General features: G+C 31.5%; 1 protein-coding gene across 2 annotated transcripts; it reads left to right on the top strand.

Moving 5' to 3' along the window:
* The first annotated feature begins 377 nt into the window (after positions 1-377).
* On the top strand, positions 378-7,749 carry LOC134706526 (uncharacterized). Of its 2 annotated transcripts, none has more exons than XM_063565547.1 (3): positions 378-595; positions 3,241-3,317; positions 6,993-7,749. In XM_063565547.1, exons 2-3 carry the CDS (start codon positions 3,248-3,250, stop codon positions 7,247-7,249), a joined length of 327 nt encoding a protein of 108 aa, XP_063421617.1. In that variant the 5' UTR covers positions 378-595; positions 3,241-3,247; the 3' UTR covers positions 7,250-7,749. The 2 variants fall into 2 exon arrangements, with proteins under 2 accessions (XP_063421617.1, XP_063421616.1); XM_063565546.1 differs by lacking the exon at positions 6,993-7,749 and adding an exon at positions 6,029-6,560.
* The last annotated feature ends 6,402 nt before the right edge of the window (positions 7,750-14,151 follow it).

Raw genomic sequence — 14,151 nt, 5'->3', positions numbered from 1 at the left:
AGATTACCTAACAATTATGTCAGTTTAATAACCTTCATATTTTATGTATAATTCTAAAAACATGATACGTTGTTTATTGCAATATAGATCATGTTAATATTCATCATTTTTACACGTTCATCTTTACCTATAGACTTTTGTTATGTAACGCCATGTAAACAATACTGACCATTGTCAAAAATGCCATACTGACCATTGTAATAATACAATTTTTTATATGATTGCTATCTAAATAAAGAGTTTATTTATTAAAAAAAAAGGTTTTTTTCGAATATCATATATTGAACATTAGAAGTTTTTAACTTTCGTGTAAAATAAACCGTTGTCCATCTTTTTTTTATTATACAGGGTCACGAATACGTCAGTGCCTGGGGGTAAATGTAGCGTGTCGTGTACAGACAATAGTATTCATACAAGACAGCAATACCATTAATTACAGGCGACTTTAATGCATTGTTATACATCATTTGCATAAACGGAGTGTCACGGCTTTAAAACCACTTGTTGAGGACCAAGTATCATCAGACTTGTAGCTTGCCTCCTAACAACAAGTAGGACATATTAACTGGAAAGTTTCCGTAGATTCTCTGATCACGTAAGTCCCTTAATTAATTCATAGTTTGGGATACATCTTGCATTAATTATTCTATAACTGGATTGCAATAAGAAAAGGGTATGTTTTTTTTTTACTTATTTTCATATTTAGAATTTTAGTGTTTAAAATTAGTTGGATTGCAATACAGTGAAAAGGTATACGTGAGGACTCATTTGATAATAGTACACTTTTCAGTAATATGTTTATTTAAAGAAGAAGAAAACAAGATATTATCGTTTATATACAAAACTCTGTTATTTGTTGAAAAGGTTGGTTTGGTAGCAGTTGCATATTTAGCCATTTAGATTAATTCTAGTAAGATTTAGTGCAAGAACTTATTGGAACTGTTGATTTGTATACACGAATAAAAGATCTCCAATATTGCAATGTCTAACAAATTGGCACAGCAGTAAGGCTTTAAGGAATCTTAGGTTTTAAACGCTCATTAACTTCGTATTCACTAAAGCTGTTTTGTTTTATACTGACCAGTCTCTTGTGGAATAAACACAAGTCTCGCATACGAAGTTATAAACCTGGTATATAGTAACTCATTTTAATTACTTTGTTTACCAGACTAGCAAGTGGGTAATTTTGTATATTTGTCCTGTTACCTATAACTTAATTTACCGCTTGGTAGCGCAAAGCAACAAAAGTGGTCATTTTTGCTAATAAATTATGTTACAGAAATAAAATGCCACGTGATTGGGTGTTGCTCGTTTTAAATGTCTGTTACTTAATTACATTTGAGATTTCGTGACAAGAATAACACATTATAAGAATTATTTGGCAACACATTCAACAAACTGAAATTGCTAATACGGTATGTGAAAATTTGTTGTACTGTTGTTTCTTATGTTTTGCATCTTAGCATTACCATTGTAAAACAGATTTAATGTTTCAATTGATCGAAGTGTTCGTTTTGCACTTGGCACAAATAGTTTCATGCGTATTTTTTTCTGAAAAAAAGCCATAAATAATATAAGATTCAAAAGAATCCTTTTTATAACTTATTTAAGGGAGATAATGCATATAGACTAGCATGTATAAGGATACAATGAGCGCGTAGACTAGCGTGTATAAGGATATCAATGAACGCGTAGACATACGCAGTAGTCAGGGTGTGCATTAAAATGGAATAAGGGCAAACATACATAAATGCCATCGGCATTAACATCGAAAGAAAACTTGAAAAAAAAAATGCGCATACATTCGATGATTATAAAAGCAAATGTAACGCTTCGCCACAAGTGTGTTAACATTAATTTATCATACAGTAGGCCTACTAGTTGTTTTGTTTATCTAATTCTCTAATTTTTCTCAAATTTCATTCTGTAATAAAAAATGACTCTTTGTTTGGCAAACATTTGTATACAGGGATAATGAGCAAGATAAAAGTACTTTATAAAATAGCCAACTGGCTCAAGTATTATGAGATTTTTCGATGTTTTTTTTTTTGTAAAAGAGTATATGGATCTTCAAAAGAAAATCATTTTTAATGAATATCGTAGCCATAGATATTGACTTAATATGGTATATTTGTTCTTCTTTTGACAATAGTCTACCTCTTACTTTTTATTTTATTTTTAATTGTGAATATCAATTCAAGAGTTGTCCATGTCAAGCAAATCTTCTCATTTCGCTTAAAATGAACATTTTTTGTTGATGTTTTTGGAAACTTTTTGTTAAGTCTACAAATTTAGGATCAAAGGTCAACCATGAGTTAGATTAACAAACGATGCTCTAAACATAAACATAATTGAAATCGTATTTCTAAAAAAAAGAAAAAAAAGCGAGCAATGGAATAATGTTAAAAAAAGTTTCAGTAAACTTGTTGGCACACATTTTTTGACAGAGTATAACAATTGCATGAAGTCTAGAAGTATGCAAATGGTGTAAAATTATGTTTTAAAAGATATTCAAACGATACAGCATAAACGCGTTGTAAATGTATATCTGTTATCTAATGAGCGAAAGAAAATAAAACTTAGTAATGTGTGGTTTATTCATCATTTGTTAATGTATGAAATTTGTGTTAAATCAAATTTCTAAACCAATGTCAACATATTCATGTAAAAAAGAAGAAAATAGGTCAACACTGACTACAAATGCCATGTTGTTTTGAATTGACCAGAAACCATTCACTGGTCTAACATATAACCAACAATGAAGCACCACAAACATCCAGGAAGACGCTATCTGGTTGTGTACTTTTGGTAAACTCTTTTTGGTCCAGAGTTGGTTTCCCGAAACAAAAATATGATTAAGATTGAGTATTCTTACCGTTAAATCTTAGTCGTAATTAGTTTTGTGAAATTTACTTAAGTAAGAACTGAAATGAATTATACATAAATTAGGCCGTTAATTTTCTAGTTTGAATTGTTTTACATTGTCATTTCGGGGCCTTAATAGCTGACTATGCGGTACGGGCTTTGCTCATTGTTGAAGGCCGTACGGTGACCTATAGTTGTTAATTTCCGTGTCATTTTTGGGCTCTGATGGAGAGTTGTCTCATTGGCAATCATACCACATCTTCTTTTTATATATTAGCATTACAGTTAAGAACCTGTTTAAATGTTGACACACAAATTTTGTTTGTGCTCTAACTTTAAAAACGATTAGCATAAATTTTCTTTGCTTATTTTCAGAGACACAATGAAGTCCGTATTTATAATTGCCTTAGTGTTGTGTGTGATGGTAGCTCATGTCCGATCACAGGCCCCTGGTGAGTATTCAAGTCCAACAATATCATACTAATATCAAAACATTGCCGTGCAAATATGTTGACTACTATAACAAACACATTATTTTGTATGTTTAAAGTTCCTATGCAATAACGTTGTGTTTGGTAACAAAAAAAAAAAGCCCTGTAAAAATACGAACAAATTGTCTATATTTCATCGTTAATTATTTGGTTTAAATGAGAAAAGTTAAAATAATGTTAAACAGTGGTGGAAAGAAAACCTTAATTTCTCAGATAATTGAAAACCATATATTTTTTTTTAATTTTTACTTTTTTTGTCAGGAGTTGTCATGGCGATATTAATCAACTCAAAAAATGAGAAAGAGTGGATGTTATTCGAATTCTTGAATTTGTTCTATACATTTTTTAAACTATCTTTTAGATAAAATTTATAAACATGCTGAAGTATTCAACAATTGAAGGAGAAAATTTGATGGTTTCTATGTAAACTATTTGCACGGTTTTTAGTATTGCATGACTCAACGATTTAATGTACTAACTTTTCTGTCTTTTAACAGTAATCCTTTGCACAAATTGTCAAGAACTAATTTCTTAAATTTCGATATCTGTTAAGTATTTTTTTCCTGTAATTTAAAAATAATTTTATTCATATGGCTAAAAGGAAAATGGAATTGTGTTCTAGATCTATAAATATATACGTAGTTAAAATAACTTCATTGATATGAGTGTTAGCTATGCTAATTCATTCCTTATCAGTTCTTTATACCACTTCCTCGCTTAGGTAATTTTATTGATATTTGCTGTGACAATTTGTGATACTTCGTTACAGTATAAGATATTTTATACACCTTTTATTGCATCTGATGACAAATTCTGATAAGCCTGAAGATCCACTAGAACTTCGTATATGCATTAATTATCTTATATATTGGAAACACACTCTTTGACTCCAATAAAATGTCAACATATCCATAATATTAACATGAAGGACAGCGGTTTTATATACGACCGGTCATTCATGTGACAATTGACAGATATAAGCATTTTTGGAATCATGCGAAATAGTAGTTAAACTGTCAATAAATGACGAAGCGGCCAAAAAAATCTTGATAACTTTCCATGTGACCTTCTCATGACTTTCAATATTCATACTTTGATATGAAAAATATGATTTTGGAAAAAATGATATATATAATATTGATAGAACGATTATGTTATAAAGGCTTAGGTGATGTAACGTATATATCTGTAGAGTAGATGTCAACTGTGTAGCTGTTAGATCTATTAGCTAAATTTAATTCTGCAATTTATTTTTTGAATTTAGAAATTAAGTTTAAAAATTTAAATATACATTTTAATATCTTTTTTTTTCTTTCAAATTAGCTTCAGTTTTGCTATCAATTTCAATGTGGTTTCATATCAATTTGATTTTCATATAAAATAAATGACAAATTAATGAAAAAATAAACTATTTAATGGATTAATTAAAAAAGCATCTTTATTGATCTGCACACTTCAATACGAGTTAGTCAATTAAACGAACATAAGTATTTCTTCTTATGCTTTTGTCTCTCATCATATTTGATAGGTCCAAATTTAGGAATGATGATGATGATGGGGAGCGATGTTGGACAGGACCTCATGCGCTATCAAATGTTTAGTAGAGCTTTCTCGGGCGGAAGCGGAAACACTAATATGCTTCCATTTCTGTTAATGAACCAAAGAAAATGATGGAATCATCACTAATCTTTACACCAGACTTCTTCAAGTGTGGATTGGGTCATAGACTGTGTCACATTGTCGGTTTTTTGTTACGTGTATCCAATTTTGTTGCTTTTTTAGTAAATATATTGAATGCTTTTTGTTTGTTTTGTGTTTTCATTTATGTAACACGTGTAATACTTCTATGTTTTCTTCTCTTCCTTCCTCAAGATTTACATTGCATGTTTAATGTAAATGACACAGTACCTGTATTAACATATCATTGGCTGTCAGATCAGCTGGATTTTTAGCAGAACACAAACCTCATATAACCTCAAGTGCACGAACATTACAATCTTTTGGTTTTCAACTATATCATATACTGAACGCCTATAGAAACACTACACCACATTTTTCAAATTTACTTTTAAACACACGATGTTTACTTCATAGTAATAGAAATATCAACATCTTCAATCCAAAGAGTTTTTGTCAAATTATGTTAATAAAGTAAGATTGTTTTCTAGCTTACGCAGAACAACTTTCCCAACGTTTTCTTTTAGGGGAGCGGGTAGCTAAAGTCATACTGCAAGAACCGGTACTGCAAGATACTATTAAAACAAAGTCTAGTTATTCATATAATAGTTTTAAATTAATTTCGCATTTTATTTTTTTTATTTAATTTGAATTAGAATGCAAAAAACATTGATGAAAAATGAGGGATTCATTTTGAATATTAGCATTATCAAAAGCAATACCAAACCTTCGAATTTAAATAAATGTTAGTGTAGCGTTTCTTTAGTCGTTCAGTACATATATTCATTTTTATTTTTTAAAACATTATGAAGTTAACTATATGAAAAGCAAAAATGAACAATCATAATGAAAAGACTGTGTCAGTAGGTGATAAATACGGCTTCTTACGTATTTATTATTGCAACATTTAAATCACACTGCATGTTGGTTACAGCACGTGGAAAGTGGACAAAATGACATTCTATAACGAGTATAACACACAATAAATGTTACAGGTCAAGCAGCACAGAGACAAGCAGCAGCAAGACAAATGCGTGGAGGTAGCAGCAGTGCAATGTTGCCAGCATTGATGGCAATGGGAAAAGGTGGCAAAATGAACCCACTGATGCTTCAGATGCTCATGTCCGGTAGAGGTGGCAGAAGTGGTATGGGAAGCATGATGCCCCTTATGTTGATGGCTGAAGGAGGAATGGGCGAATCCATGCTCCCACTTTTATTAATGTCACAAGGTCAAGGAGGTGCATCATCAGGAGGTGCTTCATCATCCGGAGGCGGACTTATGAATATGCTTTTAATGAACCGCATGTTTAATTAGGTTGAATGTGTCCCATAGACAGTGACTGTAACATAAGATGTGATCTATGAACGTTAATGACTGTGTGATACTATCCGTCGATATTTATAAAACAGACATCTTTGGCCTGTATGTGTTGATTGTGTTGTTTGCTTTTCACGTGCTGTTGTTTGTAAAAAATAAACTAAACAAACTCGTGGTGTAAGCCTTGCTTTTGTTTAATTAATTTCTTGCTTGCTTGCTTGATGTCTATATTTTTAGCCAAACACATATCTATCAATCAACCTTTATTCTCTTCAATGATCTCACTGAAGCTTACAAGCATAATATGTGTAGCTTGCTATGTTAGATCTAAATGCATGTTATAGTCTAATCAATATAGTCTTACATAAAAATGGCATACTATATTGTCTCTAGTTAATAGTAACTTTTCCTACGCTGAGTTTGGTTTGAAAGGGGGAGGGTATCACTTTGGTTATTAAAAAAAAAAAGTATAAAAGTTAAACATTTGGATGCCACAAAGAAATTTTACTGTGCTTACAAATCTTTCTAACTGATTGTAGCAATCAATGCTTCATCAAGTTACCTTAAGTAACTAATATCAAAAAGGCTCACGCAATGTGTTTGTAAAAACCTATCTTTAAAAAAAGACGAAATAATTTCAGGAGCCAATGCCAAGGCGATGAACGAACAAAGAGCAAGGTTAGCTTTATTAGCCAAAGCTCAGATGGCACAACGCCAAAGTGGAGGAATGAACAGTATGTTTCCCATGGCAATGATGATGGGCGGGAACGATAATGTTCTGCCAATGATGATGATGTCACAAATGATGGGAGGAGGAGGAGGAGGTGGCATGCGACAAGGCCTTCCTTTTAATAATATGGCCAATATGTTTTTATTTAGCGAAATGGGAATGTTCTAAATATATTTGAAATACTAATATAGAACTTTAAATAAGTTAAGGAGGGGATCTACAATTAAATTTTGTAATATGCGAATTTCTTTTTAAAAGGGTATAAGATAAAAGAAGAAAATGTTGCACGTTTTGAAAACCGGATAATAATATTACCAATGAAATATTCACCTAGTGAATGTATTAATTTACTTGTCAGTATTAACAGAATAGGACAATTCAATAAATCTTATAGAATGTGCAATACTTTAAACTGACACATTCAAGTTATCACACAGCTCATAGGATAGATAGATGTACTTGTCTGTACAGGCATTGGTGAAATATAGTCAAGAAGCTGAATAATGTCGTTACACGTTGTTTTATTGTACATATATGTATATATCTATGTTGATTTGTTCAAAAGTTGCTGCTAATATTTTATGCTGTGTATATTCGCTAACATTAACCGCAAATTCATGTTTATACGCACATTTCTGTACAAAATAAACTCAGATTTTCTCATTCAATCAGCTTGCTTATATGCTCCCATGTTAACTAGATACGAGTCCAATTAGGCATTGATATCTACAAATGCCAGACATGATATGGCCAGTATGAGAATTATAAACACACAACGTACAAGGAGTTAAATGTTCTCATAAATGTTCCAATATATCAAGGAATGCCCTTAGCATCCACATATACACTTGAAATGTCTGTTAAACCATGTAATGGAGAAAAAGGATGATAGTTGTTGTTTACATTGGGAAATGGTTCATATAGGATTGCTTTTCATTACTTTTGTCTACTCGCTTATCAAACTGTTGCTCTTTTTCTAGCGCAGTTTTGTTTTTGTAGAAATGATTCTTGCTGTGTGGTTATTCAAACAAACTACTGAGTTCGACTACAAGTATTTAATAAATGTTCACAAATATATGCACTTGATCTGGATAAACAAAACAACAACCACGCACAACAAACGAACAGCTACCATGTACACATTTTGTGTAAACTATATATGTCTGTTACGTCATGAAATTATCATATAGCGAACATCATTTTGTAAGTGTCATAATTCCATCTTTATATGCACATCTGTCTGTAAAAGAGTGATGAAAGATACCAGAGGGACAGTCGCACCACAATGCCATCTTGATCATAGTTTAAACGCACATTTTAAAAAAGTGATGATTTCATCCTATTATGCTCATTTGTGTGTAAACGTCACCATTCAATCATATTACGCACATATGTGTCTAAACGTCATGATTTCATCCTTTTATGCTCATTTGTGTGTAAAACGTCACAATTCAATCATATTACACACATTTTTGTCTAAACGTCAGGATTCCATACCATTATGCTCATCTGTTTGTAAACGTCAAATTCCATCGCATTTATAACACACACCTGTTCGTAAACCTCACGATTCCATCATACTATGCACATTTGTTTGTAAACGTCATCATTTAGTCCTATGTGTCTCAACGTCATGATTCCATCGTAAAACGCACATTTGTTTGTAAACGTCAGGAGTCAACTCTATATCTACACCATACATGTATTATACCGCACATTTGTTTGTAAACGTCAGGAGTCAACTCTATATCTACACCATACATGTATTATACCGCACGTCTGTTTGTAAACGTCAGGAGTCAACTCTATATCTACACCATACATGTATTATACCACACGTCTGTTTGTATTCTTCACATTTGTGTAGTTAAATACGCCAAGATACCAATCACACAACACTCATCTGTTTTGTATATGCACAAACTGTTTAATGTAATGTTTTATGTTGAAATAAGACAAATCTGTGTTGAAATTTGAAAAAATAGTCATGGTCAAGTTCCTGATGTAGAAGAGAAAATGTTTCTTTTAAGGTAATATTTAAAGTGAAATTAGACAAGAGACAACTCCGAGTATGAATTGGAAATTGAGAATTTATTAAGTTTGTGTTTTGAAAGAACGAAAAGTGGCTTATGGTATAAGACTTAAGGTAAAAACCTCCTCTATAGCTAGTATTTCAAACACCTGTAAAAATTAGAGAAAACAAATACAAACATACAACGGGGCATGGGTAGTTGAAGTACTGCAGACAGTGTAGTTGAAATCTAGTAAATAGTTCCGCAAAAATACCAGCATAAAAAACGTCATAAACCGAACGTGAGCTTATTGAAGATCTCACAGAGGCTTTGAAAGGAAAACAAAATAGAAGAACTTTATATCCTTTTTTGTTGTTGTTGTTTCAAATGGTTCATATGTACATTCATGGCTCTACAATATGTCGGTACCTGTATCTTGGCATTGCACACGGTCATGTTTTTCTCTGACTGTGTATGATCTCTTTACACTAATTCCATTGGATGTGGATGTGTACTGATGGTAATTTAGTCTGAAATGCATGATTTATTTTAGAAATTGCTATTGACTTTGAGCTAGCTGTCAGTAACTGAGAGTACTCTCAGATATATACTTAGTGTCTTTTTGTTATTGGGATGTAAAAAGTACCCGGCCACGACTACTATGTGTTTTTGTTAGATGTATATCTATTTGTATTCATATGATGAGTTAAGTATTTTTCAACTGATTTTCATAGTTTGTTCTTATTTTGTTCTGTTACACCACTGTCCCAGGTAAGGTGAAGGTTGGGATCCGGACAACCTATTTAATCCCACGGCAATCTGTATGTATGTGCCTATCCCAAGAGTGTAATGTAGTGGCTGTCGTTTGTTGTTTTGTACCATATTTTATTTCGTTCGTTTTTGTACTGGCCTATTTTTGTTAATTTTTGTGTCATTTGGTCTCTTGTGAAAATTTGTATCATTGTCTAATCGTCTTTTTTATATCGTTAGTGTTTGTTTCATGACCAGAATAACACACCATATAGATCTATTTAGTTTTCCATGAAGATTTAAATAGTTAAGATAAATAAGCACACTTTTTTACAAAATGTGTTATACCACATCCTTTTATTTTTTTGTATTGTACTATAAAAAACTAGATAACCGGTTTTAATGCATTATGAAACGCTGTACGAGTGTGAGGCTGTTGTTATTTTTCTCTAATAGTTTACTTATTTTGATTTTACAGACTGTAAAAATCCGTATTTTCCTTGTTGATTTTAAGGTAAAGATACAGTAAATGGACTGTGTCACAGATTTAAGATTTTGCATACAACTCTGGCTTGATGAACTTCAACTGCAAATCGGAAAATTAATGCATTTCTCTCATTTATTAGTTAAAATATGACTGATTGAATTCTTACAAAATTGGTGAACATTTGTACAGAAAACTGATAAATTCGGCATAAACCATCTAATTTTTGTCTTAAAATCGCAAAATCTCTAATTCTATTTTTCTTAAAAAACTAAAACAATATATGTTGATGAAATAATAAATGTCCGTTATAATGATGCAAAATAAAGATAGGGTCACCGACTTAGTTTTTACGGTATACATCATTCAAAGTTGTGTTTTTTTTTTTTTAAATATCCAATAAAACGTGGAAATAATCGGAACGTCTTCACGTCGCAGGCCGTACAGGTTTTTTTGGACGTTTTTCACTACTAACAAGGTGATAGATCGATTATTATACAAAAACACAAAGTCGGTGACCGTATGATTATTTTAGATCATTAAAACAGAAATTTATGTGTCAACAACATATAGTTTTTTTATTTTAAGATATTTTTTTAATGTTTTTTTTGACAATTTTATGTGCTTTCTATACAAATATACACCCATATCAAACTACTAAAGTCTGTAATATTTCAGATAATAAAAGATTTAAATGTATTATTTATCCGATTTTCAGTCGCAGTTCACCAAGCCAAGGTTGTACGCAAAGTTTAAGCAATATCAGTTAAGCCATTTCAATAAGTGTGTGTCTTTTTAAGTTGTAATGTAACATTAACGTCTCAGGTTAGGGTGAAGGTTATCGCCTTATGCAACTGTTGTTCAGTGGTTGTCGTTTGTTGGTTTGATTAATAGGTGTTTCTTGTTTCTGTTTTTAATATAGATAAGACCGTTGGATTTTCTGTTTGAATTTGAATTCTACTAGTCATTTTGAGGCCCTTTATAATTTGCTATTAGATATGAGCCAAGGCTCCGAGTTGAAGGCCGTACTTTGACCTATAACTGTTAACTTTTTATACATTGTCACTTAGATAGAGAGTTGTCTCATTGTCTCATGTGGTTTACATCTTCTTATTCACATAAGTCATCATTCTAGTAACAGTATAAATAAATTCGGCATAGGCTGAGCTCAATTCGACTGAATCTGACACCAAATTGTTGAAAAGCTCTAATCTTTTGGTCGATAATAACCCTTTCATTAACATAATACAATGGGTGTAAGCATTGCAACATAAAACAATTACAGTTACTGAAAGCTAGTTATAAAGCCAATTACAATTACTATATAAACCTTATTTAAACAGAATAAAATACCAGTAAATTTCAAACAGTTTTAGTATGAATACTTCATTAGCAGTTTCAAAAAGCATGATTTTGTACAAAGACAAAATTTGAGTATCTGCAGAATGAGTAGTTGTTATAACTCGAAAGTCATAGAAGATAAGCTATTTATTAAAATATTCAAATGAAATCAATGCATGCAGAACATAGATTTTGGTAAACAAAATATATAATGTTATGCCATTTCTATATAGCTCAGTTTGGTCCTACATTCACATTCTGTCGATACTTAATATTTTGGCATTGCAGAAGACCATGTTTTTCAGACTGTTTATGTATCATTTATACTTAATATATTGGATGGGTACTGGATTATACATGTACGTTAGCCTTGTATAAATGATTATATTATTAGTTATTATTGGCTTTGAACTACTTTTCAATAATTATGAGTAATCACAAATCGGTACTTTATATGTTAAGTCTTTTTGTATTATTTTTGTGCTCTGTGACGATCTGTTGAATCAAGTTTTTAAAATGATTAGGATTTTTATGTTGTGATGTTACAACTTTGTCCTAGGTTAAGGGAGGTTGGTTGTCCAAAGCAAATTTAACCCAGTCAAATTCTGTATGTGGCTTTCTCGCGCCAGGAGACTGTAATTTTGTATGCGGGTGTACATCCTATTTGTTTTTATACATAAATCGGGACCTTATTTTTCTCATTTGTTTTTTTTACATTTTGTTATATAAATTAGAGCGGTAAAGGTTTTGTTAATTTTTAAGGTCTTTATGGCTACCTACAGTTGGTAACTCTTACTTCATTTGGTCTCTGGTAAAAAGTTGTCTGATTCACAACCATATCATATAACTTATTTTCGTATCCCTTTTCAAAGAAGGGGTCGTAACATCGTTTCTTTTTCCGTACATTTTAGCAGTAATCATTAATAGGTACCAGAACCAAAAGCACCATTTATACCCTTCTAAAATTTTCTTTTAAAATGATAATAAATCATTATTCTTATCGATACCGTACATGGGTAGATTATTTTGAATTTGTTTTTCTAAAAGACTTGCTTGTATGATTTATACATTATTTCAAGGAAATAAAGTAGTATAAGAACTACAAATTATAAGACCGTTGGATTTCCCGTTTGAAAGGTTTTACAATAGTCATTTTCGGGCCCTTTATAGCTTGCTGTTCAGTGTGAGTCAACGCGTGTTGAAGACCGTAATTAGAACAATTATTATTACTTTTACAAACTGTGACTTGGATGGAGAGTTGTCTTATTGGCACATATACCATATCTCCTTATTTCTATGTTCAGATTCAAATCGAACAAAACAATTCTGAATTAATTTAACTACGACCTATCAAATATATATAATGCGTACCTAATTTATCAAGAAGGAAAAAGGAACAAAAAGTAAAAAAAACATAACAACAGCATTACTGAATTGTAATACGAATGACTACTACCGGCGATACAACAAATTTAGGAAAGGCACATGTATTGATAAGGGTTATTTCATTGTGTTTTATCTAAATTCCTTTGGTTTCAAACGATAAAAAAAACCATTTCCAATATTAAACAATCTGTCTGGAATAAAAGAAAAGTTATTTGCCAGTTTCGGAAACAAAGTGCTTTGACTTATTTATAACGATTGCTAGTTTCATTATCTTGTGTAATTACTTAGTTGGCTTAACGAAATGTTAAAATTCAATTTAAACAGTTATTTTAACGGTTCAAGTGCCCTCTTGGTATGTTTTTTTTAATCCTCCTAGGTGATACTTGCGAGGAAAATAAGAAATAGCTGTTGGTTGGACACAGCCACCCAGTTACCAAAATTAAAAAAGAAATTCTGCCGGTTTCTTTACCCTCTAACACAGCCGACATGTTCTATGAAAAACATAGTTCATGCCTTTGTTTAAAGTACAATCAGCTTCGCGCTGAAAAGTAAAATAACAAAAGAATCGAACTTCGTTGAAAATTAAAAAAACGGAAAATCCCTAAACCCAAAGACAAGTGTTGCTGCACAAAACACAATTTGCATACACATATTAATTTCCAAAAAAATATGCAATAGAATTGTATTTAAAACCACAAACAACTTTTTAAAACTAATTTAACTACTAAATAAATAAAAAAAAAGAGGGAAGTGCACATAAACCGACAAAATCAAACGTGAGATTATATTAATCAAGGGAACGAATGGAAACAACCGTCATATTCAAATGCATTACATATTCACAATTGTATTTGCATTAACTGTATTCTTATTGCTCGTCCTTGTTAAATACATACGAGAGGAAAACACCTCCCGAAATAAAAACCGATTGTTTTATCATCTTAAGTTAGAGGAGGGAACTTTGAAGCTGTATATAAATAAACTCATCATAGATACCAGGACTGTATAATTCTATTTGGTGTTGATGTCACTGATTTGACGGTAAGTACATGTTTTTATCGTCCTTTTCGACTGACAAAATAAACTGCCCGGTATTC

The sequence above is a fragment of the Mytilus trossulus genome, chromosome 2 (genome assembly GCF_036588685.1).
Source record: "Mytilus trossulus isolate FHL-02 chromosome 2, PNRI_Mtr1.1.1.hap1, whole genome shotgun sequence".
Classification (NCBI taxonomy): domain Eukaryota; kingdom Metazoa; phylum Mollusca; class Bivalvia; order Mytilida; family Mytilidae; genus Mytilus; species Mytilus trossulus.
This window is presented reverse-complemented; position numbering and strand designations above follow the sequence as displayed.

Excerpts from the sequence above, each read along its gene's own strand:
- LOC134706526 (XM_063565546.1), top strand. The coding sequence starts at position 3,248 with ATGAAGTCCGTATTTATAATTGCCTTAGTGTTGTGTGTGATGGTAGCT. Across the intron at positions 3,318-6,028 it reads TGTCCGATCACAGGCCCCTG|GTCAAGCAGCACAGAGACAA; the intron begins GTGAGTATTCAA and ends TAAATGTTACAG.